This window comes from Polyodon spathula, chromosome 21 (assembly GCF_017654505.1).
Source record: "Polyodon spathula isolate WHYD16114869_AA chromosome 21, ASM1765450v1, whole genome shotgun sequence".
NCBI classification, from domain to species: Eukaryota; Metazoa; Chordata; class Actinopteri; order Acipenseriformes; family Polyodontidae; genus Polyodon; species Polyodon spathula.
The window spans coordinates 16,495,384-16,523,239 of NC_054554.1; the positions used below are offsets into that span (position 1 = coordinate 16,495,384).

Below are 27,856 nucleotides of genomic sequence, written 5' to 3' on the forward strand. Positions count from 1 at the left end.
CAATATTTGAATAATTGCAATGAGACGCACACAGGAAAGGCAAAGGTAAGAAAATGTAATTTAAATCCATCTACTCTTTACTCCTGCAATTACAAACCTCCTTAGTGAAGTCGTTAGGTGAAAATGTCATTTTTATGTTTTAGTTAGATTTTCCATTTGGTAAAATACAAAATATTTACTGTATATTTTGGTAAAGCTCTAGATTAAAATAAAAATAGTATTTGTTATCCTTAATATTGATTTTATATCTTTAGATTTTACACAATTAAAAAGAACTAACATCTATAGACACTGTAATAATAGGTAAAATGCTTGAATATTTTTGGAGGGGAAAGAATAGAAAGGCTAGTCAAGAACCTACTTAAAAATAAATAGTGACAAGTCCTGGTTTTGGAAAGAATTCAGAAGTTGTCTTAAAATCTTTTAGACTTGCAGTAGGGTTGAAGAATTAGTGCATGTTTTGTTTTCCATGTAAAACTTTAAAACAAAATTCCACTGGGTCCAGAATTTGTTTGTAAAACCTCACCATGACTTCTGTGCTTTTCATTAATCGAGGACCTTTCTCAGTTTTTGACTCTTTATTTCCTCTCCACATTTCTGAGACATTTTAAATTTTCCAAACTCCCGTTTGCATTTCTGGGTCCTTCCTCCCATTTTTCGAGTGGAATTCCATTGGTTTGTAGAAAGGCCCTTTAGCATGCATGGCCGTTTTCCAAAATGGAAATCCTAAATGCTTTTACAAGTATTTCTTTACAAATTAAAGTTTGTTTGTGTTTTGTGTTTTTTTTTTTTTTTTTTGTTGCTTTTTTCACAAAGTGGTTGACCAACAACTTCCAATGAATCTGAAAAACAAATCAAAAATATGTATTATCAAATATGAATGATATAGGGGTATTGACTCTTAGGGGGACTGTCTGAAACATTGTTGGTGTTACGGCTGTTTATCATATAAAAATATGGCGATTGAAACCCCAGAAGAACTGTTGGGGTCAGACAGTGACAGACTTAGTAACAACACGGTCTCATGTCCATATATATATATATATATATATATATATATATATATATATATATATATATAGATAATTATATATATATTACCTATAACTTATATATCACCTCTATACATGGAGATTCTTAATAAATGCTGCTGAGAATTATTACCGGGCTTACTGACAAGTTGCGAGATAAACACCAGCTCCTGTTTCATATAACTTAGCTGTTTATTAAAGTGTAACTCTACAGCAATCTATTGAAATATAAAAAATAAACACTACAGACACGATTGAATGCATGGGTAATTGCATATCAACTGATTACTTATTGAAGCAAGAAAAAAGTGTTCTCAAAACTAAAAAAATATATGAAAAGTTGTTGCCATATCTAACACTTAGTGCCAGGTATGGAGATGATTCAAATGCCAAACCTGCCGTCCTTTCAGTTGTTGCTGGTCTCTCCATCTTCCTCGTCCAAAGACTGCACTCCAGAGGAAGTGACATCTGAGATCTTCCGGGGCAGGATGGTCTCGTTGGTGCTGTTGTTGCCCATGATTACAGCTTCCTCTCGGGGGGGAGACAGAGACTCCAGATCTCTACACAGAGCGTCGTCTTCATTCTCCTGGTAGAAAGGGCAAGTGTTTAGACCAGAGGCCTCCATTCACTGCTCCTTCAATCCATTCCACTCCTAGTGGCTGGTGAGGTAATAGGGGTGCAACAATACCCTAATGTCAGGAACTGGGATGGACTACGCATCATTGTTAGCACTGCTGGAGCAGCTGGACAGCAGAAGGGAGGCTGAGGAAAGACAGATTACTCGGAGGCTTACCTGGTTGCATTTGAGCGGCTGGCTACCACCGCTTTACGGCCCAAAGAGTTCTGGACAAGCCATCTGGGACACTGCCTGATTGGGGAAGCACAGGCAGGCAGACCATGAGGCCGCTCAGTACAACCTGGTGAAGCTAGGCATTCTGTGCTGTCTCAGCATTATGGAGAAAACGACCATGTAAGGCTCCGGAAGTACAAGAGGTCCCCAGATACACGTTCCGGGGTGGTCGCACAAAAACTGTGTGATCACATGGTGCACTGGCTCAACCCCGCCCAGAAAACAAGCCTACAGATGAGATAGGTGATTGTGGTTGAGCAGTTTTGCCATGTGATCGGCGGCGATACCCAAGCATGGATACGCCGCCACAACCGTGACACCCTGGAAAAGGCAATGAAACTTGACGAGGACTACGAGGACTCCCTAGTTTCTGCTCAGACTGGCCTACTCATTGTTCCCGTCTAACGGAACATCCGAGTACCACCTCCTCTCTCCGCTCAACCACCACCGGGCCTGGGTCCATGACCTCCTAGACCTCCGGCCCCAATGGGCAACCTTGCCTCCTCTCCATGGAGACCAAGGTTAGCCCCCAGCTGAGGTAGAGATGCTGCCCCTGCCCCATTGCCATACCAGCAACAGGACAGATATCTACTACTGTTTCCTCCTTCACCCCTACCTGTTGTAGATGCCACCAGCCGGGACATCAGGCCAGGTCGTGTAAAGTGGCAGCATGAAATCTGGCATCAGAAGTGGGTAAACAAGGGGAAAATGTTGGAAAATTAGACAGCCCGATCGACGTAATGAAAGACAAATTTATCACATAAATTTATTAAAGCCCTGGCAGGCAAGGGAGGCCTTATTTATAGCCCAAGGCAAAGTAGATGATGATTTAGGCCCTGTTCTAGAGAATTCTAGCACAAAGGACTTTTTGATGGAGGAACAGTTAAAATCTCTTGCAAAAGTATTCAGACCCTCTCACAGTTTTCACATTTTGTTGCTTTAAAGCTTGCAGTCATGACACTTTGAAGTAGGAATTAATATGTGTTATGTACTCAACCTATGCCACACATTCAAAGCAAAAACAAAACAAAATAAGTAAATAGATAATTAATATGAAATAAAAATGGAAAAGTCATGATTGCATAAGTATTCAAATCCTTTGCTGTGTCAAACCTAAATTAATTCAGGTGCACAAAATGACCTTATTGAGCCACACAATTAGTTAAATGGCCACTGACTGTGTGCAATATTAGTGGTTCTCATGATTTCAGAAAAAAACACCTCTCTCTGTGAGGTTCATTAGTTCATTGTGAGGTTCAATTTCAACCATGAAGACCAAGGAGCTTTCAAAGCAAATCATGGATAAAGTCATTGAAAAGCATAGATAAGGAGAAAGGCACAAAACAATATTGAAGTCTTTGAATATCTCTGTGAGCACAGTCTACTCAGTCATCAAGAAATGGAAGGTACATTGTACCACCCAGACACTGCCTAGATCAATGATCAATGATTAATGATTTAGATTCTGGTATAGTAAGCAAACTTGTTAAATTTGCAGACGACACAAAAGTAGGAGGAGTGGCAAACACTGTTGCAGCAGCAAAGGTCATTCAAAATGATCTAGACAAGATTCAGAACTGGGCAGACACATGGCAAATGACATTTAATAGAGAAAAGTGTAAGGTACTGCTCGCAGGAAATAAAAATGTACATTATAAATATCATATGGGAGATACTGAAATTGGAGAAGGAATCTATGAAAAAGACCTAGGAGTTTTTGTTGACTCAGAAATGTCTTCATCTAGACAATGTGGGGAAGCTATAAAAAAGGCTAACAAGATGCTCGGATACATTGTGAAAAGTGTTGAATTTAAATCAAGGGAAGTAATGTTAAAACTGTACAATGCACTAGTAAGACCTCATCTTGAATATTGTGTGCAGTTCTGGTCACCTCGCTATAAAAAAGATATTGCTGCTCTAGAAAGAGTGCAAAGAAGAGCGACCATAATTATTCCAGGCTTAAAAGGCATGTCATATGCAGACAGGCTAAAAGAATTGAATCTGTTCAGTCTTGAACAAAGAAGACTACGTGGCGACCTAATTCAAGCATTCAAAATTCTAAAAGGTATTGACAGTGTTGACCCAAGGGACTTTTTCAGCCTGAAAAAAGAAACAAGGACCAGGGGTCACAAATGGAGATTAGACAAAGGGGCATTCAGAACAAAAAATAGGAGGCACTTTTTTACACAGAGAATTGTGAGGGTCTGGAATCAACTCCCCAGTAATGTTATTGAAGCTGACACCCTGGGATCCTTCAAGAAGCTGCTTGATGAGATTTTGGGATCAATAAGCTACTAACAACCAAATGAGCAAGATGGGCCGAATGGCCTCCTCTCGTTTGTAAACTTTCTTATGTTCTTATCAGGCCGTCCCTCCAAACTGAGCAGCCGGGCAAGGAGGAAACTGATGAGGGATGCCACTGTGAGGCCAACGACAAGGCCAAATTGGAACTTTTTGGTCTAAATGCCAAGCATTACTTTTGGCTCAGACCCAACACGAGATCTCCCAGTCAACACCATCCCTAGAGTCAAGCATGGTGGTGGCAGCATCATGCTATGGGGATGCTTCTCCTCAGCAGGGACTCAAAAGCTTGCTAAGATTGAATGAAAAATGAATGGAGCAAAGTTCAGGCAAATACTAGAGGAAAACCCGTTTCATTCTTCTAAAGACTTAAAACTGGAGTGGAAATTTACCTTTCTGCAGGACAGTGATTCAAAGCACAGGCCAAAGCTACACTGGATTGGCTTAAGAATAAGGAATTGAATGTTCTTGAGTGGCCCAGTCAAAGTTCTAACTTGAATCCTGTTAAGAATCTGTGGAAAGACTTGAAAACTGCTGTCCATAAGCAATCTCCAAGCAACTTAAGAGAGCTTGAGCAAATCTGCCAAGAACAATGGGCACAAATTGTACCAAACCAGAGTGCAAAGTTGGCATAGACTTACCCAAAAAGACTTTGGCAGCTATAATTGCTGTCAAAGGTGCTTCCACCAAGTATTGACTCGATGGGTCTGAATACTTATGCAATCAACATATTTCAGTTTTTTCTCTTAAATTTTTGCTGACATTTACTGTAACTTATCTTACTCTTAGAAGTCTTCAGTTTGAGCATTCAAGTTTTAAATAAAATATTAAGTTTAAAAAATGTGTATGTATCATTTTGTAATTTCACAAAATGGGACACCATAGGAAAGGTCTGAATACTTTTGCAAGGCACTTTAGTTCCTGATCAGCAAGTTGAGCTAGTTAAGTTAATTGAGGAGTACAATTATGTTTTTTCTGACGTGCCCGGTAGAAATAACCTTGTTGAATATACCATTATCTCTCCCCCAGGTGTCACAGTACAAGAGAGACCTTACTGGACCCCAGAAACTCAATGAAGTGGTGTTTACAAAGAGGTATGGGACATGCTCGAACTTGGGGTGATTGAGCCTTCCAGGAGCGAGTGGTGTAGTCCAATTGTGATAGGCAAAAAAGGATGGCACCAACCGCTTCTGTGTTGATTTCTAAGGTAAACGCTATTGCTAAATTCGATGCGTACCCCATGCCTCAGGTTGTTGAACTTCTAGATAAACTGGGAACTGCTAGGTTTATCTCCACTCTGGACTTGATGAAGGAATACTGGCAAATCCCATTAACCTTTGCAGTCCATTTATTCAGCACTTGTCAGGGACATCAGGTCCAATTTATTTTGACACACACTGTTTATTTTACATGCACTTTACATGCAATTCTTTTTTTTTACAGAGTAAAACAGGTTTAAAAGGCACTACATGGCAAAAGGACACTCAATACTACATCTCCAGCCAAGCCCCACCCCTTGTTTGCTGTATTTTTCATATACCTCTTTATAGACGTGCATACTGATAAATCTTCTCGATCACTTGTTTTATCACCAAACTCCTTATGTGATCCAAGTCATTATTTTATTACTATAACATCTCAAAAAGCTCTGTCTGTGATATTATTTGAGCGCTGGCAGCTATCTCCTTTGTTATGTGTCCGTGTTATCTCTTTAGTGCAGGGGCTCTCTCTATTGCTCAGATTCGCTCCTTTTTCTTTTTTTTCGGCTTCATTCGGTTCCTATCAGGCACACTCAGCCATTGAAAGGTTTTTTCGGCTTTTTCATGAGAAAAAACAACTAGAGACCTGTGTTTTAGGTCTTTTGATGACGTCGGACAGGGTCCGACATTGGACTGAAAAGAGCTGTTTCATTTCACAACCATGCCATTTGGGCTTCATAGTGCACCTGCTGCCTTTCAGAGACTGATGAACCACAATATACGGCAACGTATATTGTGGTTATTTATAGCTCCACCTGGTGAGAGCATTTGGCTAGGATCATGGCCATCCTTCAGTCTCTAAGGGTAGCCCAGCTTACAGCTAATTTGATAAAATGTGCCTTTGCCAAAACAGAGATACAATAATTGGGATTTATAATGGGGAATAGAAGGGTGAAACCCGTTGTCACCAAGGTCCAGGAAATAAATACTACCTCTGGAGCTCCCTCCGTTGTTTAAAAGGAGTGTTTGGCCATTAAATGGGCTACTTGCTCTTTAAGATACTACCTGCTTGAACATTCATTTGAGCTTGTCACTTACCATGCCCCACTCAAGTGGTTATCACAATGAAGGACAGCAATGCCCAGATGACTTGTGGTATGTGGCATTAATAATAAATATAATAATCATAAACTTTATTTGTTGAGCTCCTTTCATACCAAGAGGTTCAAGGTGCTTCACACAGCAAAAAGCAGTAATTACAAAAAATATTATAAAAAATAAGAAAATAAAAGACAATATACATATATACGTACAGTACCACTCAAAAGTTTGAATATACTTGCTGGAAACTAGGTTTTTATGATAATTGACAATGTTTTATGTCGTATACGTTTCTGTAAATACTTGAAAATTAAAACACATGTTACAATATACAACACAATACATAAGGAGTATCAAAGCAATGTTCAAGAAAATTGAAAATTGTCTCTAAATCTTGGATTCCTCAAAATAGCCACCCTTTGCCTTAATAACAGCCTCACAAACACGAGGCATTCGGTTAACAAGTTTCAACAGGAAATCACCCGACATGTCTTCCCAGCTCCTGCAGCAATTCCCAGAGATGTAGGGCACTTGTGGGTAGCTTTGCTTTGACTCTTCTGTCCAGTTCGTCCCATACAAGTTCTATGGGATTAAGGTCTGGAGACTGGACAGGCCAGGTCATTAGATTGAGTTGTCCTTCACTTTGCCAGATACTTCTTGCACAACTTTGAGGAGTGTTTTGGGTCATTATCTTGCTGAAGAATGAAGGACTGCCCAACTAGCCATAATCCTGATGGAATGGCATGCCTCTGAAGTATGCTATGATAGCCATGCTGGTTGAGTTTGCCATGGATTTGGTAAAGATCACCAACTCTGTCACCAGCAAAGCATCCCCAGACCATGACACTGCCTCCTCCATGCTTGACAGTGGGAACCACACATGCAGAACTCATGAGCTCACCCTCTCTGCATCTTACAAATACTCGGCGGTTGGACCCAAATATTTCAATTTTGACTCATTGGTCCATAAGAATGACTTCCACTCCTCAAATGTCCAGTTTCTGTGTTTTTTGGCCCAGGCAAGTCTCTTCCTCTTATTCTGCACTTTTAACAATGATTTCTTTGCAGCAATTCTTCCAGTTAGGCCAGCTTCACGCAATCTCCTCTGAACAGTTGATGTTGAAACATCTGTACTTCTAGTAGCATTTAGCTGAACTTGTATTTCTGGGGCAGTTAATCGCTGGTTTCGCAGACTTGTGAACTTGTTCTCTGATTCTGAGGTCACCTTTGGCCTGCCTGACCTTATTCGGTTCTCATGAGTGCCAGTTTCTTCAAATCGTTTGATGGTGTTGGCCACAGCAGTTACAGACACATACAAAGTTCTTGCGATTTGTCGTAAAGATGACCTTCATTTCTTAAAGTAATTACAGACTGTCTTTTTTCTTTGCTTAACTGAGCGTATTTTGCCATTTTCTGCTCAGTTCAGGAATGACAAACTTATGCCTATGCTACCTATATTTATAGTAATCATGGCCCCTCACCTGTTAACAGTAATTGGTGACAAAAGGTTAATTGGGTAACATGCTAGTTAACTCAGAGAACATCTAACAAATACACTTTTATACTTAGGCCAGTGTTCTAACACCCTGTTGTACACATTTCAGACTTTTAACTGACTTGGGCTTCAGACTGAAATCCCCTTGCTTTGGATGACCATTTCATTGAAATTGACAAGATTTATTTTTCATTTAAAAATTACATTTTTAAATGCAATTCACTTATGATTATCAGCTTATATAAGTACACATATCATAAAATGAAATATTAAGCGTTTATAGACAAGTTTATACAGTTAAAAGCATAGGTAATCATGAAAAACCTGGTTTCAAGCAGGTGTACTCAAACATTTGACTGGTACTGTATATATATATATATATATATATATATATATATATATATACATACACACACACACACACACACACACACACACACACACACACACACACACACACACACACACACAGTGGTTTGCAGAAGTATTCACCCCCCTGCAAAGTTTTCACATTTTGTTGGCCCCTCATTGTACTCCACAACGCTTTCAAATTAGACTTACTTGTAGACTCTACACAAACTATTCCACATTGATAGTTAAAAAATGCATATACAATATAAATAAATAAGTAGTAATTTTCACACGCGCTGTTTATTTTACATGTGCTGTTTACAAGTTTAAAAGGCATTGAATTGCAAAAGGACCCTCAGTACTGTATCTCCAGCCAAGCCCCACCCCTTGTTCGCTGTTTTTTTCACATACCTCTTTATAGACATACCTTTCCTGATCACTCGTTTTATCATCAAACTCCTCAATAATGCGATCCAAGTCATTATTTTATTACTGTAACATCTCAAGAAGCTCTGCAAATGTCTGTGATATTCTTTGAGCACTGGATGCAGAAACAGCTTTCTCCTTTGTTTATGACTGTTTCTTAACACAATTTGTCAAGGCACCGACTAGAGGAGAGGCATGCCTTGATTTAATCTTTTCAAATAACAAAGACAGAATAACTAAAACAGAGGTCAGAGAACCACTAGCAAACTCAGACCACAACATGGTCTCATTTGAAGTGCTTTTTAAACCCCCCAAAGTAATGACTAAAGCTAAGGTTTACAATTTTAGAAAAGCAAACTATGAAGGTATGAAACAGAGACTAACAAAAGTAGATTGGAGTAAAATAAAGAAAACTATAAAAAGGCTATAAAAAAGGCTAACAAGATGCTTGGATACATTGTGAAAAGTGTTGAATTTAAATCAAGGGAAGTAATGTTAAAACTGTACAATGCATTACTAAGACCTCAGAAGAGTGACCAGAATTATTCTGGGTTTAAAAGGCATGTCATATGCAGACAGGCTAAAAAGAATTGAATCTATTCAGTCTTGAACAAAGAAGACTACGTGGCGACCTAATTCAAGCATTCAAAATTCTAAAAGGTATTGACAATGTCGACCCAAGGGACTTTTTCAACCTGAAACAAGAAACAAGGACCAGGGGTCATAAATGGAGATTAGACAAAGGGGCATTCAGAACAGAAAATAGGAGGCACTTTTTTACACAGAGAATCGTGAGGGTTGGAATCAACTTCCAGTAATGTTGTTGAAGCTGACACCCTGGGATCCTTCAAGAAGCTGCTTGAATGGATTCTGGGATCAATAAGCTACTATCAACCAAACGAGCAAGATGGGTTGAATGGTCTCCTCTCATTTGTAAACTTGCTTATGTTCTTATGTCTGTATTATCTTTGTGGTGCATGGGGCTATCAGATACGCCCTTTTTCTAAAGCACCCTTCGGCTTCATTCGGCTCTCACTCGGCCATTGAAAGGTTTTCTCGGCTTTTTCTGGAGAAATAACGAATAGAGACCTGTGCTTTACGTCTTTTTGATGATGTTGGACCATGTCCAACATTGGACTGGAAAGGGAAAATACTTTAGACCACAAAGGTCTCGCTTCTCACCCAACTATGTTCCACCCTTGGACGGGAACTCTTTCATGCAATTGTAATAAGACCACACAGTAATTCAATTTTTTTGACTTGCGTTTGCAGCTTGTGTCCTCTTTCTGCGTACTTTCTTTTAGGCTCTTCATTAATGGAAGTGGAAGATGCATCATACCACCCAGACACTACCCAGACCAGGTCGCCCTCCAGAACTGAGCAATCCAGAAACTGGTTGGGATGTCACTCTGATGCCAACAATAACCTTAAGAGATCTGCAGAGTTCTGTGTCTGAGATGGGAGTCAGTGTTCACACATCAACAATAAGCCTGTCCCTACACAAAGTTGGCCTGTATGGACGTGTGGCAAGAAAGAAGCCATTACTCAAAAAGCTTATGGAGTTTGTGAAAAAAAAAAAAAACATGTAGATGATACTGCAAACATGTGGAAAAAGGTGCTGTGGTCAGACAAGATAAAAATTGAACTTTTTAATTGAAAATTGAAAATTCTAAGCGTTACGTCTGGCACAAGCCCAACATTGCACATCCCCCAATCAACACCATCCCAACTGCCAAGCATGGTGGTGGCAGCATTATGTTATGGGTATGTTTCTCTCCAGCAGGGACTGGGAAGTTTGTTAGGATAGAAGGGAGAATGAATGGCACAAAGTACAGGCAAATCCTGGGGGAAAACCAATTAGAGTTAGGGGAGGAAATTTACATTTTAGCAGGACAGTGACCCAAAGCAAAGCCAAAGCCACAATTGAGTGGTTGAAAAAGAAGATAATTAATGTTCTTGAGTGGCCTAATCAAAGTCCTGACTTGAATCTAATTGAAAATTTATGGTGAGACTTGAAGATTGTGGACTATCGACGATCCACAACAAACTTATCAGAACTGGAACAATTTTTCTGTGCAGAATGGGAAGAAATGTCACCATCCTACTGTGCAAAGCTAACAGGGACCTATCCGAAAAGACTCATAGCCCTAATTGCTGCAAAAGGTGCTTCTACCAAGTATTAACTTAACCATTTGCAGTCCTATGTCAGACTAGGTCCGACATTACAATTTTCCCGTTTCAGTTATTTTTGAATGAGTGAGTGAGACCGATAGGAGGTGAATGAAACAAAAAAAAAAGCAGATTTCATAGCCCCATCCACTACAGAGATAACACAGACAAAGGAGGTAGCTGCTCCTGTATCCAGCGCTCAAAGAATATCACAAACATTTGCAGAGCTTTTTGAGATGTTATAGGAATAAAATAATGACTTAGATCACATTATTGAGGAATTTGGTGATCAAACGAGTGATCAGGAGAGAATTTATCAGTATGCACGTCTATAAAGATATATGTGAAAAATACAGTGAACAAGGGGTGGGGATTGGCTGGAGATACAGTACTGAGTATCCTTTTGCGATTCAATGCATTTTAAACCTGTTTTACTCAGAAAAAAAATTATTAATTTAAACAGCGTGTGTAAAATAAACAGTGCGTTTGAAAATAAATTGGACCTGATGCGTCTGACGACAGCTGAATAAATCGACAGCTGAATAAATCGACCGGTAAGGGTTAGGGGGCTGAATCCTTATGCAACCAGTAAATTTCATTTTGTACATTTTCTTTGCAAGTTTTGCTGTCATTTCTCCTGGTGGTAGTGGAGACTGAGGCAGCTCCTGCTGCTCTGTTCCTGGTGAAGGTGGCTGGGGCTCCTCCCCTTCTGGCAGCAAAGGAGGCAGGGGCTCCTCCCCTTCTGGCAGCAAAGGCAGCAGGGGCTCCTCCCATTCTGGCAGAGAAGGTGGCAGGGGCTGCTTCCACACTGGCTGCAGTGGGGAAACCAGCAGGCATACTCCCTCCACTGGTGGAGGTGCCACCAGCAGGTACGCTCCCTCTGCTGGTGGAGGTGGGAGCGACAAGCAGTCCTCCATGGAGGTGGAGGTGGAACCAGCAGGTATTCTCCCTCTGCTGGTGAAGGTGGGAGCTACAAGCACCAGCTCCCCCTTCTTTGGCTGTGGACACACCGACTCCCCCTTCTTGGGCTGTGGACACACTGACTCCCCCCTCTTGGGCTTGGACTCCTCCCCTCTTGGTGGTGGTGGCAGAACCAGCAGGTATTCTTCTAGTGGGAGGGGGCAGTTGAGTGGAAAGTGCCCCCACTCCCCACAGAGGTAGCATTCCTGTGTCACCCCTATGGTGTGGAGGAAGGCTTCCCAGGTGCTCTCCTACCATGGCTGTGGTGGGACCAGCAGGCACTCCTCCTTTGCTGGGGCAGGCTTGGGCTGTGGCTAGTCAGGATCCTCCCTCTTGGGCATTGGCTGAGCCTGCTCTCTCACCCAGAACCACACTGCCGCATCACCAACCAGACCCTGGTTCCAGGCCTCCTCATATTGGGGGTCACCATAGGGGCAGTCATCCCGAACGTGCCCTGTGGCAGAGCAAAGCTCTGCCCTTTTTAAATTGGCAGGGATGGGGTTAACTTCCCCTACCTGCCTGGGTTTATTATGTTCAGGTGGCTGGGGTTGATTAGTTGATTAGGTTGATTAACGATCAATCAGCGCCCAGCCACCTGATATAAAAGGAGGCCTCTGCTTCTCATTTGGAGAGAGGGAGCTGAGGAAGCAGGTTGTTTTTTTTTGGTTGTTTGGAAAACTTGAATCCAGTGAAGGCATTGCCCAGCCTGGAAACTTTATTTTTGTGAGTTTTGTTTTTGTTTTATTTATGTTTGAGTATCTGTTATTTTGCCCTTGTGCACTTTATTTTTGTTTATTTATAATAAAATTGTTATTTTTTTGAACTGCAGACTGTCTCTGGGCCTCTATCCACTCGCCAGCCTGCCACATGCCCAAACTCACCACAGGCTCGGCACATGGGGGCCCCTTCAGCCCTCCATTCTTCCTGCTCGGCTGCCCAGTCCAGAGGTCCAAACCGAGTTGGAGCCCGGGTCCACCACCTCTTCTGCTGCTGTAGTTGCTTCTGCTGCTGCTTTTTGCAGCTCCTCCTCTTTCCTCCCATCCTTCCTTCCTCTTCCACACACCAAAAAATAATTATAACAATTGAAAAACAAAACTGCAGTACCCTTCTGCAGTACCTCTTCTGAGTCCAGAGTCCAGGAGGCGCTGGTGATCCCATTATTGATACCATGTGTGGCAGGAAATGGCGTTGCAGTGACTCAGACCAGAAGGAGGAACAACAACAGACAAGTACAGTGCAATGGCGCGTGCGTCGTTTTATTTAAAAAATACAAAAATAAATAAAATATTCAAACAAAAATAAACACTTGCTCACAGATCGAAAAAAAAAGATTTAAACAAAAACAAATCAAGAACACAATAATAACAATACAATCCAGATCAGGCTGGGAAATTGCCTTCACTGATCCTAGATCATTTTTAATTTATTTTCTCCTTGGTCGCTCTCTCGCTCTCCTCCATACAGCCACCTGGACTGCAGAGAGCTGCAGGTATTTATGCAGGTGACCATCTTCCGATTAGAAACAAATTAATCACTTAATTAATTCGGGAGATGGCCACCTTCTGCACAGGTTTTATAATGTGGATGGGGCTTCCCATCCACGTTGCAAAACAATAACAAAACTAAAGCACAGCTACGCTGTCATACAATAAATAATAAACAAACAAAACACACGACGGTTCGTCGTCATCTATAAACAAAAGTAAATAATAAATAGACACAAACAACTCAGACAAGTAATCAGGTGCCAAACCATTCAGTGCTTTAAATGTAAGCAAAAAGATTTTAAAATCAATTCTACATATTACTGTGTGCCAGTGCAAAGAAGTTAAAACTGCATTTTGCACAAGCTGTAGTCGTGATGCGGCTTGGCATCTAAGTCCAAACAGAGCATTACAGTAGTCCAACCCTGAAGAAATAAAGGCAAGGGTTACTCTCTCTGCATTGGAAATATACAGAAAAGATCTAAGTTTGGCAATATTTCTGAGATGGTAGAAACTAACTTTTATAATCTTTTTGATGTGTGACTCTGACAAAAATACAATGAATTTTGGTTTGTAAATTTTCAGAATTCTTGTCTATAATTTCCACTAAATTAGATAGGATTCTCATACTTGGAGATTTTATTTTGCACACTGATATTATATCTGATTCAACAGCTGTGGACTTTTTAAGTCTATGGTATTCTTTTGAGTTTACTCAGCATGTAACATGGCCTACACATAACTATGGTCATACTTTAGATTTAGTCATATCTCGAGGACTAGAAATTGTCATGTCCCCAACTATCGACCCTGCATTATCCTATCTCTTGATGGAGGTGTTTTGTAAGCTGTCAATGATGTCCTTGATATAGTTAATAGCTCTTTGTCATCAGGAAGGTTTCCTTCTGCTTTAAAAACCTCCTTAGTGAAACCTTTACTTAAGAAATCGAAGCTGGATAGTTCAGTTCTAAGTAATTTTAGACCTATTTCAAACCTTCTTTTTTATCAAAGGTACTTGAAAAAGTTTTTTTTAAACAAATCAGTAGTTTCCTTGGAAATAATAACATCTAACCAATATGCTAACCATAGCACTGAGACTGCACTTGTAAAAGTGATAAATGATCTACGTATAAATACAGTTTCTAAGTGTTTATCTGTACTGATCCTTTTAGATCTGAGTACTGCTTTTGATACTGTGGATCACAAGATTTTAATTAATTGCCTTAGCGAATGGGTGGGCCTTTTTGGTAGTGTCCTAAAATGGTTTATAACATATTTAATGAATAGACAGTATTTTGCTGCCTTAGGAGAATCTACATCTGGACTAGCTAATATCACAAGTGGTGTTCGGCAGGGCTCCATTCTTGGTCCCATGTTATTTTCTTTATACATGCTGCCACTCGGGGAGGTTATTCGTAAATATGGGGTGAATTTCCACAGCTATGCAGATGACACACAGATTTATATAGCTGTTAAACCAGGTGACACACCAGCTATCAATGCCCTTTTCAATTGCCTTGACAAATATTGATCTAGGTTTGCTAAAATCAAATGTAAAATCTGAAGTGAAAAACCTGGGGGGTTATTTTTGTGTCCTTCTATCATTTAAGAAACATTGCAAAAGTTAGATCATTCTTATCCTTGGATGATGCAAAGAAATTAGTACATGCTTTTATTTTTTATAGGTTAGATTACTGACGCTTTATTTTCTGGACTTACAAGTCATGCTATATCACGCCTACAGCTAGTGCAAAATGCTGCTGCCAGAATGCTAACTAGAACAAAAAAAGGGCTCACATTACATCTGTGTAAGCATCATTGCATTGGCTTCCTGTGCATTACAGAATTGATTTTAAAATTATATTACTAGTTTTTAAAGCACTGAATGGACTCTCACAAATATCTAAATTATATGCTAATTCCTTATCAGCCTGAACGCACTCTGAGATCTGCAAATGCTGGCCTTTTATATATTCTGAGGGTGAATGAAAAAGGATGGGAGATGCTGCTTTCTATTTTAATGCTATTATTATTATTATTACTATTATTAAATCTCCCTCCCGACCTGTGAAGGTACTAAGCGAGGACAGAATTTTTTTGACAGGCTGACCTGACAGTTCTTTTCCCGGGTCAGGAAGTTGGTCAGTCTGGAAAAAGGCGAGACTCCATTGCAAGAACGTATTGACCTGGAAGGGAAACAATGTAACAGCTGCCGATTATAAAGGCAGCTGCATCAGTTTACCAAGGGATCATGCGTGAGAGCATATAAAGGGGGTGGAGAATCGTAATCAGTTCCTTTGAAAACCATGAATGTTGTGTTTTTGTTTGTTTGTAACTGTATCTCCTTGTCTTGTACATTACCAGACAGTTAACACAGTTCCATCAACACTGCACCTTTTTCACAAATAAAACTGTATTTGCACCACTAACACTAATTCACGCACTAACAGACTTGTGAATGTGTTTTGTATTTTGTGTGGGTGTATAATAAAAGCAGGATTATTATTTGTGGGGCAACACAGGGATTATAAATTAAGTAATGCATGCCACTGCAGTACTCACCTCCATTATTATTTACTGTTGGTTTTGCCTTCAGGCACTGGACTTAAAAATAAATAAAACAAACCTTTTCACCTGGATTACAATTGTCTGTCCTTTAATCACCTGTACTTGCACACAATCAACCACTTTGCCACAGTGACTCAAAATTGAAGGTAGAGTAAAAAATAACACCCAAATTTCTTACTTCAGATTTCAAATTAGGAATTAGGTAATCCATTGCAGTCATTCATGTACTACATGGTACATCGTGCAGGGAAAGACCGCCAAAATGCAGATAATTTTTCCCGGGAGAGGGCTGTAATGGGAAAAGCAGATTTAGCCGAGTTTTCCTTCGGCTCCACTCTGAGTGGTGGGATAGGTGACAGAGATCGTATAATTCTTGGTGTTAGATCTCTCTCCTGACCTGCCAGGGCACTGTATAAAGGGAATAGAGTACCCTGGACCAAATACCATGGGTTAGGTGGAAGTCGGCCATCTAGTAAGGGGGCAGAGCTATGGTACACAAACTCAGTGACCCGAATGGGAAATGGTGTGGCATCCACGGATTGGAGGAGCGGATGCGTACGTTGACCATGGGGTCATGGATGACAATATAAAAAGGGGACATAGTGAAGTGATCTGTTCCTTTTGTAATTAGTTAGAGAAAGCCTAAAATGGAGAACAGTGAAAAACATCAGTGTTTTGTTTGTTTGTACTGTCTTGTTAAAAACCTGTTTGTTCGATGTTTAGATGGCTAACATGATCCAGAGCCAGCACCAAACTGGACAACATCACCACTTGTTTCAGGAAGAACTGTATTTGCACTAATTCACTCACTAAAGGACGTGTGAGTGTGTTTTGTGTTACGTGTGGGTGTATAAAAAATGGGACCTTTGGTTGAGGGTCAAACCTGGGGATTATAAGTAAAGTAATACACACCGCTGTATTACTTGCTATCATTATTGTTTACTGTTTGTTTTGCCATCAGGCTTTGGAAACAAGATCTTTAAACATCAATGCACCTGGATCTGTTTCCTCTGCCCTGCTGCATTGCTTTCACCTGCACACACTTACCCATTTGGTCACAGCAGGTCACAATACAATATAATATGTATTACAATACACTGGATGGTCTACGTCTTGTATGATATTATCACAAAGAAGGCTGTAGTGGGTGACGTCAGACTAGAAACAGGAACCAACACAAAATAAGCAGAGAGGTGGAGTTTTGGTGAAGCTGAGCGCTTGCTTGCACTCAGCATTTAATAATTCACAAGCAGAAAATAAAAGATTGTAAGACAAACAAAACACAGGACACAACACTTTCGCCAAAATAAAGAGACAAAAAAATGGACTACACAGACAAACATGGTGAGCTGATATTTTAACTTTATTCTTATTATTGTTGCCTCTGTCTCTAATCCCGTTCTTCACTCACTGAACACACAACCTCGAGTGAGTGGAAACATGCTGCTTTTATGACTCGATTGCTAATCAATCATTCAATTGGAGTCTCTGTACAACTGCACATGAATTAATGTGCTCACATATTATTACATTTTACCAGCACATGAAGTGCTGTGCAATCCTCGTGCCTAAATACAAATATACATTTTAAACACATGAGCACATAACCCATATTATATCCCCTGTACCAATGACTATATACCAACATTAACACACAACACGCAACATACAACATTGAAATACACAGGGGCGGGGCGGCATTGCCACATACCCTCCCTTGTGCGTAGCACACATGGCCTCAATGGCCACCTCCCCCCTTAAAATCCCAAAAGTCTTGCTCAAAGTCCCAGGTCAAGAACAGGGACTTTAAGGGGTTCATGGGCGGCAATGTTGCCAGTAGCCAGGCTGCTACTGGCCATGCTGTCAGCAGACGTGCTGACAGTGGGGCGAGTCTCTTTTCCCGCTGTACCACTGGCAGCGGTAATGCTGCCACTGGTGAGGCTGTCGGGGCAATTCCAGCAGTGGAAAAGCTGCTGGGGTTGGTGGTCTCCAGACCTCCCCCCCCTTCACAGCTGGCAGCTCCCTCTTGTGAGACTCCAGCCACCAGAACTTCTGCACCAAAATTTCTGCGGAGGAAGGTAGTCTCCTGACCTCTTCCCCCTTCTTCATAGCTGGCAGCTCCCTCTGGTGGGGCTCCGGCTACACTGACCCCTGTGGCCAAGCAGAGCTGACAACGACCACTGGTGAAGCAATTCCGGTGACCCCAGGTGAAGCAGAACTTGCAGCCCCAGGCGAAAGCAGCAGCGGATCCTCGGGAAGTGAACTCGGAGAGGAGCCCCTGGCCTTAGAGGCAGCAGAGGGAGCTCTGCTTCTCCCTCGTACCCTGCCACCGGTGGCTCCACAAGAAATGTAGAGCAACAGGCAGCGCCAGGCAATGAGGAGCATCAGGCAACCCCGGACGATGCGGAGCGGCAGGCAACCCCAGGCAATGCCAGGCAGGCATCCTTGGGTGAAGCGACAGAGGCATCCTTGGGCGAAGCGAGACAGGCATCCTTGGGCGATGACGTGAAGGGAGTCAGGACAAGCTGTGGTGTGGGTTTTGGCCCTCTTCTCGGCCACTGCGGCCGGGCGGTTCTTCCCAGTGCTTCCCTCAGCAGCCTATGCAAGGGCTGCTGAGGACCGCCAGCATCTAGTCCTGGTCCTTCTGGTGAAGAGAGAGGTAGCTCCTGCTCCTCTCCCCCTGATGGTGATTGAGGCAGAGGCGGCTACAGCGCCTCTCCTCGTGATGGTGGGGGAATTGATAAGTGGAGACAGCAGAGACAGCTCCTGCTGTTCTGCTCCTGGCAATGGAGGTGACGGAGGCAGAGGCAGCTCCTGCTGCTCTGCTCCTGTTGGTGGAAGCAGTGGAGGTAGGAGCAGCATGTAGCCTCCTGGTGACGGAGGTGGGAGCGTCATGTAGTGTGTAGTGAATGGTTTCGCTCAGCATTTAATAAATAAACAGAACAGAAAATAAAAAGGTTGTAACAAACAAAAAACACAGGACACGGCACTCGTCACCAAAACAAAAAGACAAACAAAACAGACTATACAGACAAAACACGGTGAGCAGATATTTAACTACTTATTACTTTTACAATTACCTCCGTCTCCAATCCCGTTCTCCACTCACCAAACACACAACCCCGAATGAGTGAAAACATGCTGCTTTTATGCAGCTGTACAAAGACTCGATTGCTAATCAATCATTCAGCTGGAGTCTCTTTTACTTGCACGTGAAGTGCTGTGCAATCCTCGTGCCTAAATACAAATATACATTTTAAACACTCGTGTTACACAGACCAGTTTATATCTTGTGTACCAATGACTATACACCAACATTAACACACAACATATAATACACACAGGGGCTGGCACTTTGCCACAGCGCCCATACGCCCCACAGCCGGAGCAAAACTCTGCTGTAAGGTTTTCTTTAAAGAACCTCCCATACCAGTCATAAGAACATAAGAACATAAGAAAGTTTACAAACGAGAGGAGGCCATTCGGCCCATCTTGCTCGTTTGGTTGTTAGTAGCTTATTGATCCCAAAATCTCATCAAGCAGCTTCTTGAAGGATCCCAGGGTGTCAGCTTCAACAACATTACTGGGGAGTTGATTCCAGACCCTCACAATTCTCTGTGTAAAAAAGTGTCTCCTATTTTCTGTTCTGAATGCCCCTTTTTCTAAACTCCATTTGTGACCCCTGGTCCTTGTTTCTTTTTTCAGGCTGAAAAAGTCCCTTGCGTCGACACTGTCAATACCTTTTAGAATTTTGAATGCTTGAATTAGGTCGCCACGTAGTCTTCTTTGTTCAAGACTGAACAGATTCAATTCTTTTAGCCTGTCTGCATATGACATGCCTTTTAAGCCCGGAATAATTCTGGTCGCTCTTCTTTGCACTCTTTCTAGAGCAGCAATATCTTTTTTATAGCGAGGTGACCAGAACTGCACACAATATTCAAGATGAGGTCTTACAAGTGCATTGTACAGTTTTAACATTACTTCCCTTGATTTAAATTCAACACTTTTCACAATGTATCCGAGCATCTTGTTAGCCTTTTTTATAGCTTCCCCACATTGCCTAGATGAAGACATTTCTGAGTCAACAAAAACTCCTAGGTCTTTTTCATAGATTCCTTCTCCAATTTCAATATCTCCCATATGATATTTATAATGTACATTTTTATTTCCTGCGTGCAGTACCTTACACTTTTCTCTATTAAATGTCATTTGCCATGTGTCTGCCCAGTTCTGAATCTTGTCTAGATCATTTTGAATGACCTTTGCTGCTGCAACAGTGTTTGCCACTCCTCCTATTTTTGTGTCGTCTGCAAATTTAACAAGTTTGCTTACTATACCAGAATCTAAATCATTAATGTAGATTAGGAATAGCAGAGGACCTAATACTGATCCCTGTGGTACACCGCTGGTTACCACACTCCATTCTGAGGTTTTTCCTCTAATCAGTACTTTCTGTTTTCTACATGTTAACCACTCCCTAATCCATGTACATGTGTTTCCTTGAATCCCAACTGCGTTCAGTTTGAGAATTAATCTTTTGTGCGGGACTTTGTCAAAAGCTTTCTGGAAATCTAAATAAACCATGTCATATGCTTTGCAATTATCCATTATCGATGTTGCATCCTCAAAAAAATCAAGCAGGTTAGTTAGACACGATCTCCCTTTCCTAAAACCATGTTGACTGTCTCCCAGTACCCTGTTACCATATAGGTAATTTTCCATTTTGGATCTTATTATAGTTTCCATAAGTTTGCATATAATAGAAGTCAGGCTTACTGGTCTGTAGTTACCTGGTTCAGTTTTGTTTCCCTTTTTGTGGATCGGTATTACGTTTGCAATTTTCCAGTCTGTCGGTACCACCCCTGTGTCAAGAGACTGCTGCATGATCTTGGTTAGCGGTTTGTAAATTACTTCTTTCATTTCTTTGAGTACTATTGGGAGGATCTCATCCGGCCCAGGGGATTTGTTTATTTTAAGAGCTCCTAGTCCCTTTAACACTTCTGCCTCAGTTATGCTAAAGTTATTTAAAACTGGATAGGAACTGGATGACATGTGGGGCATGTTGTCAGTATCTTCCTTTGTAAAAACTTGTGAAAAGTAATCATTTAACATATTTGCTATTTTTTTTTCTTCCTCTATGATTTTGCCATTTGTATCTCTTAAACATTTAATCTCCTCTTTGAATGTTCTCTTGCTGTTGTAATATTGGAAAAACATTTTGGAATTGGTTTTAGCTCCCTTAGCAATGTTCATTTCTATTTCTCTCTTGGCCTTTCTAACTTCCTTTTTGACTTGCATTTGCAGTTCCGTGTACTCTTTCTGTGTACTTTCTTTTTGGTCCTTTTTTAATGCTCTGTAAAGTGCCTTTTTTCGCTGAATATTTTTTTTTTAATTGATCTATTAAACCATTTTGGCAATTTAGTTTTACATTTAGATTTGTCTACTTTAGGGATATAATTGTTTTGCGCCTCTAGTACTACATTTTTGAAGAACAACCATCCTTCTTCTGTGGGTGTTTTCTCTATTTTACTCCAATCTACTTCTGTTAGTCTCTGTTTCATTCCTTCATAGTTTGCTTTTCTAAAATTGTAAACCTTAGCTTTAGTCATTACTTTTGGGGATTTTAAAAAACACTTCAAATGAGACCATGTTGTGGTCTGAGTTTGCCAGTGGTTCTCTGACCTCTGTTTTAGTTATTCTATCTTCGTTATTTGAAAAGACTAAATCAAGGCATGCCTCCCCTCTAGTGGGTGCCTTCACAAATTGTGTTAGGAAGCAGTCATTTGTCATTTCCACCATTTCTATTTCATCCTTCGTGCTACCCACCGGGTTTTCCCATTTTATTTGGGGGAAGTTGAAATCCCCCATTAGTATGGCTTCTCCTTTGCTACACACATTTCTAATGTCATTGTATAACAGATTATTGTGCTCACCGTCTGAATCTGGCGGTCTATAGCATGCTCCTATTATTATGCCTTTTGAATTTTTGTCTGTTATTCTGACCCATATTGATTCGGTTTTATTTTCTTTGTCCAGGTTTAACACCTGGGCTTCAAGACTGTTTCTTATGTATAGCGCTACCCCTCCTCCTCGTCTGTCCTGCCTGTCTTTCCTATACAGTGTATACCCACAAATATTATATTCGTCCCCATCACTCTCAGATAACCACGTTTCAGTAACACCTATCACATCATAGTTACCTGTTAGTGCAGTAGCTTCAAGTTCTAGAATTTTGTTTCTGATACTTCTAGCATTTAGATAAATACATTTAATGGTTGTCTTACCTGAGTTGTTGTTCTTGTTTTGATGCGGTCTCCCTTCTGTTTTTTTGTTGATTTCTCCCCCCTTCCTTTCTAGTTTAAATGCTTCTGAACCTGCTCGAGGATCTTTTCTCCAAGTAGACTAGTTCCCTTGTTATTTAAATGCAGTCCATCCCGTCTATACAGATAGTCCTCGTTGTAGAATGTGGTCCAATGATCAAGATAGGTGAAGCCTTCCCGTGTGCACCACGTCTTCAACCATTGGTTTTGATTTATTATTTCCAGCTGTCCATATGGTCCTTTGCAAGGTGCCGGTAGTATACCAGAAAATACCACAGTTTTGGTTTTCTCTTTTAATTTCCTTCCTAGCTCTCTGAATTTGTTTTGCAGGGATTTTGGTCTGTCTCTTCCAATGTTGTTTGTACCGATGTGGACGACTACTACCGGGTCGTCTCCTGTTCGTTCTAGGAGCCTGTCCACGTTTTCAGTGATGTGCTTGACCGAGGCTCCCGGAAGGCAGCACACTGTTGTAGTAAGGGGGTCCAAACTGCGAATTGAACTTGCTGTGTTTCTCAATATGGAGTCCCCAACAATCATGACCTCCCTTCTTTTTGCTGTCTGGTCACCACTGTCAATAGGGTCCTGGATGTTGTTCCTTTCATTCTCTTGTTGTTGGTTCTGCTCATCACAATTCTGAAGTGACTCAAATCTGTTGGTTGTTTTGATTTCTGGTGGTGTTTGACGAAGTTTCTTTTTTTCCCTGCTTCTGCCTACCTGAACCCAGCTGTTCTGACCTTCTATCTCCCTGGTGGCTTTCAGTCTGTTAGGGGTGATGCAGACTTCCATGAATTGTGGGTGTGCCAGTTCCTCAAGATCCTGTTGCTGTCTCACTTCTTCCAGCTCCATTTCTAGCATGCTTACTAGTTTATGCAAATCCTGGATCGCGCGGCACTTTACGCACACTTGGTTTAGCTCCGCTGGGTTTTCTCGGATTTCCCACATCAAGCAGGTGTCACAGATTACTGGCTTGAAGACCATGTTGAGGGTTTTTTTTTTTGAAGTTTAGTTTCTTCTGCAGCCGTCAACCTGCTTTCAAACTGCTTCGAAACTGCTCTGTACTTTTCCACGCTGTACTTCTCCCACTCGCTGTCGCTGGGAAGACTGCCTCGTTTAACTGCGTTGTTCTGCTGTGCTGTCGGCTCCTCCCCTCGCCCGTGTCTCAAAACGGCGCTGAATTTGAATCAGCTGCTCCGAGTTTCAGCTTGTTTGTTATCAGAAAAACACACGCGGCTGTGTTTCCCCAATGTCCTCTGTTTTCTGATTAAAGCAATTCAAGATGCAATTTCTCCTTTCTGCTTCGAAACTGCTCTGTACTTTTCCACGCTGTACTTCTCCCACTCGCTGTCGCTTCCACTCGCTGTCGCTGGGAAGACTGCCTCGTTTAACTGCGTTGTCATCCCAAACCTCCTCCTGCTGTTACTGCGGTTGCTGCTGAAGCTTTCTTCTGCCAATCCTTCTCCTCACTTTCCTCTCCTGGGCTGGTTCCTCCTCCTCTTCCTCTTGGAAGGGGCAGACAGCCACCACATGCCCATACACCCTGCAGGCAAGGCACCAGCCTTAGTCCTCCAGACCACTGAGGAGCTCCTCCAGCTCAGTGCAGCCTTCTCTCCGGCCTTCCTTTTTTTTTTTTTTTTTAAAACACAAAAAAACCCAGCAGTCCTTTTTTTTCCAATAAAACTGTGGTTCCTGCTCTGCTCTGCATCTAGGAGGTGATGGTATTCCTACAATGACAGCACGTGTCACAAAGACGGCTGTAGTGGGTGACGTCAGACCAGAAACAGGAACCAACACAAAATAAACAGAGAGGTGGAGTTTTCGTGAAGCTGAGCGCTTGCTTTCGCCAAAATAAAGAGACAAACAAAACGAACTACGCAGTCAAACATGGTGAGCTGATATTTTAACTTTAGCTATTCTTATTATTGTTACCTCCGTCTCCAGTCCCGTTCTCCACTCACCAAGCACACAACCCCGAGTGAGTGAAAACATGCTGCTTTTATGCTTTTATGCAGCCTTCTGGGACTCGACTGCTAATCAATCATTCAATTGGAGTCTCGGTACAACTGCATGTGAATTAATAAAAGTGCAATTCCCTGTGCTCACATATTGTTACATTTTACCAGACACACCCACAAACCCACCAATCCTCGTGCCTAAATAGAAATATACATTTTAAACACTTGTGCGCATAACCCATATTATATCCCATGTACCAATGACATAAATTAACCATAACCAATACTTCGGTTAGCAGAAACCAGGTAAAAGTCAACTACCTGTGAAGGTTGCTTGTTCAATAAGGGGGCGTTTTCCACTGCAGGTTCCTCTCCTGTGGTCACACCCCCTTCTTCAGCAGACACAACCACATACCCGCCCACCTCAGTGTAATGAACTCTGCCCTGGCCCGCCCCCCACAGATCGACCAGTGGTGTGTGAGTGGGTGGATCCTGCTGCCCGTGGATTGTGCTGTTCGGGGTTTGTTGAGCAGACTGTGTGTGATTTATTCTGTGTTCCATCGGCTGAAAAAACAAGAAAAATGCATTATTATTATTATTATTATTATTATTATTATTATTATTATTATTATTATTATTATTATTAATTTAGCACCGTATCACATGGTGATATTCACAGTTAATGTACTGTTTTCCCATGTTAACTAATTTCCCTAAATTCCCTAATTTCCTTCCCTATTGTTTGAGATTTGTGTTGGTCTACTGGGCAGTGTGGATGGTCACCTGCATCTGCTGCAGGTGTTGGTGGAAGTAGGCAGAGTTTTCATCATAGTTTTGTGAAGCCCCCATCACATAGGAGCCAGCAGCAGGAGAGGCCATGTTGGACTGCTCGTTGCTCATTGGCTCCCATGCATCGGAGGAGCTGAGACAGTACAGACCCTGAGATACATAGGTGTGTGGCCAGCCATCCACTGAGGAGTGGCGTAGGATCTGATCTGAGAGAGAGAGAGAGAGAGAGAGAGAGAGAGAGAGAGAGAGAGAGAGAGAGAGAGAGAGAGAGAGAGCTGGGTTAACATACTGTACAGACAGTGGTGTAGGATCTGATCTGAGAGTGGAGAGATAGCAGAGAGATTGGGGTCAATATATTGTAGAGTGGTGAAGGGTCTGATCTGTGAGAGAGGAGAGAAAGAGAGATGAGAGGAGAGGAGAAGAGGGTCAATATATTGTACAGAGAGTGGTGCAGGATCTGATCTGAGAGAGGAGATAGACAGACAGACACACATTGACAGACAAATACCTCTGCTGGTGACTGACTCCTGGTTGACCTCGCTCAGGTGAGCCACGCTACCCTGGTTTGACCCCACGCTCATGTCCTCTGCATCCATGGAGGTCCAGGCCAGCAGAGTGGCCTCAGAGATCGCAAACTGCTGCATTACACCTGAGAGATGGGGGGACAATCAGAGAGGTCATAGTGTAAACTTCTTACTATTGTAAACTAGAGCTACTAAGAAATCTGATCCCGAAATACCAATACAGATTCAGATCATGAAACCAATACAATACACATACCAATACAGATCCTGAAATCCATATTGATACCAATACAGAGCCTGAAATCCATACTGATACTGATACTAATATCAACACCAGTATCAATGCCTGTCTCACCGGCTGCGAATCTGGCCTCCTTCTCTGATTCGCTGAGGTCAGAGTAGGCATCGTTCTCCAGCCGCCTCTCTCTCTCCCGGGCGGCTGGTCTGATCACTCCAGGGCCAGCGGAGGGCTTGCCCCAGCTCTGCCACTCAATCATGTGCGCCACACGTCCCTGAGCCATGGCAGTGGGCTTGGTGATGTGATCCTTCACGCTGCGGGACGCGCCCGCTGAGGGGCAGCAGAGACACAGATACAGGGGGTCAGGACCCAGAGAGGAACAAACTACATCTTACAAGGTGATGTTCAGCATACAGGGCATTGGGAGGGGACTGCTGATCTGTAGCAAAGGATCATGGGAGGTGTAGTTCTTAAGCACTCATTTTTTTAACTCAATAGAAGTGATGACAGGTGTATTTCAAAAACAAATTAGGTCTCCCACAATGCTGTTCAGTTTATACCAGAACACACCTAAGAGTTAGGATGCATTCCAGAAATAATTTACTAGTTACTGGTTTTAACTGATTAAGTCTCTGTACCTGATAGTGATGATTTAGCCAGCGCTCCGATCCCATAGGCGTTTGAGTTCCGTTTCAGCCTAGGGAGAATTGAGGTTGTGTCCTCCATTGAGATCTGTGAGGATAATTAGAGTGTGAGACAGCTGAGGTAAGGATGTAGTGGAGGCACAGCCTGTGATTTCAGCCAAGGGACTGCTGTGATACCAATGATGTATGTTTATGCCCCCCCCCCCCTCAGACTTAATATAATAGGCTTGGTGGTTCAGCAGTTAAAGAAAAGGGCTAGATTCCAGGAGGTTCCTGGTCCAAATCCCACCTCCGCCACTGACTCACTATCTGTGACCCTGAGTAAGGCACTTAACCCCCTTATGCTTCGGATGAGACATAAAACCAAGGTCCTATTGTAAGTAACTCTGCAGCAGCAGTTGAGAGATGCATAGTTCACTCCTTAGCCTCTGTAAGTTGCTTTGGATAAAAGCGTCTGCTAAATGACTTCTTAATTAATATACCAACTCCGACATTGATCTTATCTCCACACCACCTAGGACCTTAAATGACAAGCCCAGAAGTTTAAAAAGATTCAAAAATATGAGAAATGTATCCAACTCACCTAGCTCATAAATAAATTGAATCAAAGACATGACGGAAAGACTGCACATCAAAAAGTTTGTCATTGAGTTTATTCAATTTCATAATATACACTGACATATGGGTATATCCACACATGCTATGGCTTGTCTAGCCCAAGTAGTGATGTATTAATGCTGTTAAATTAAAATACTTGGTTTTTATAATATTTTTAAAACTGCTAATTTTAGACCAATGAAGTCAACTGAAACATGTAAGATTTATGACATTAATTTGTAAGTTATCACAATATTTTTGCATGGGGTTTTTACAGTTTTCCCCCATGCTTACCCATGGTTATTCTATGCATGCTATAGATTACCCTGGCTTGGCATATTTATCAATATGCTTTACCTGACCTCTCTGTGCTTTACATGCTTCCCTATGCTTTACCATGCTTTCACAGCAAGATACTTTTATAATGGTACTTTAAAACTGAAGGTTGATGGGATTATTTGAGTGGCTGGAGTAGATTTCAGCAGATGGAGGGATTTCCTTTCGTTGTGCAGTGACCTCTCAGTTGAAGGACACACAAATGCAGACTCGCACTCACAGACACTGACACACTGAGACACTGCCAATAGTGCTGTAACTTACATTGATACCATCCCAGGAGAGCTCTGTACGGGCATTCTGAGAGCGGGAACAAGAGAGAGAGAGGAAGAGAGAGAAAGACAGCATTCATATGATAATCTGATATTGTTACAATGGTATCTGAGAGAGGGAGGGATTACAGAGTAATGGTTGGATGGAGAGGGAGAATTGGTCAACATGCATTGCATTTGAAATTGTTTTGTATTATGTGGAACACTATTATGGTTCTCCACGACACACAAGAAAGTAATTTTTTACTG

At 41.8% G+C, this 27,856-nt stretch overlaps 1 protein-coding gene across 2 annotated transcripts in view; it reads right to left on the bottom strand.

The window, feature by feature from the left end:
* Positions 1–295: 295 nt before the first annotated feature.
* The window catches only part of LOC121296155 (protein FAM131B-like), a 71,632-nt gene continuing 44,071 nt past the window's right edge, over positions 296–27,856 (bottom strand). For both annotated transcript variants that reach the window (XM_041221410.1, XM_041221409.1), the window contains 8 exons: positions 27,600–27,635; positions 26,397–26,490; positions 25,876–26,088; positions 25,505–25,645; positions 24,991–25,202; positions 24,529–24,771; positions 1,427–1,617; positions 296–842 (listed from right to left, as the gene is read on the bottom strand). In XM_041221410.1, the coding sequence (XP_041077344.1) occupies positions 1,438–1,617; positions 24,529–24,771; positions 24,991–25,202; positions 25,505–25,645; positions 25,876–26,088; positions 26,397–26,484 (1,077 nt within the window). In that variant the 5' untranslated portion in view covers positions 26,485–26,490; positions 27,600–27,635 and the 3' untranslated portion in view covers positions 296–842; positions 1,427–1,437. The remainder of the gene's footprint in view (positions 843–1,426; positions 1,618–24,528; positions 24,772–24,990; positions 25,203–25,504; positions 25,646–25,875; positions 26,089–26,396; positions 26,491–27,599; positions 27,636–27,856) is intronic.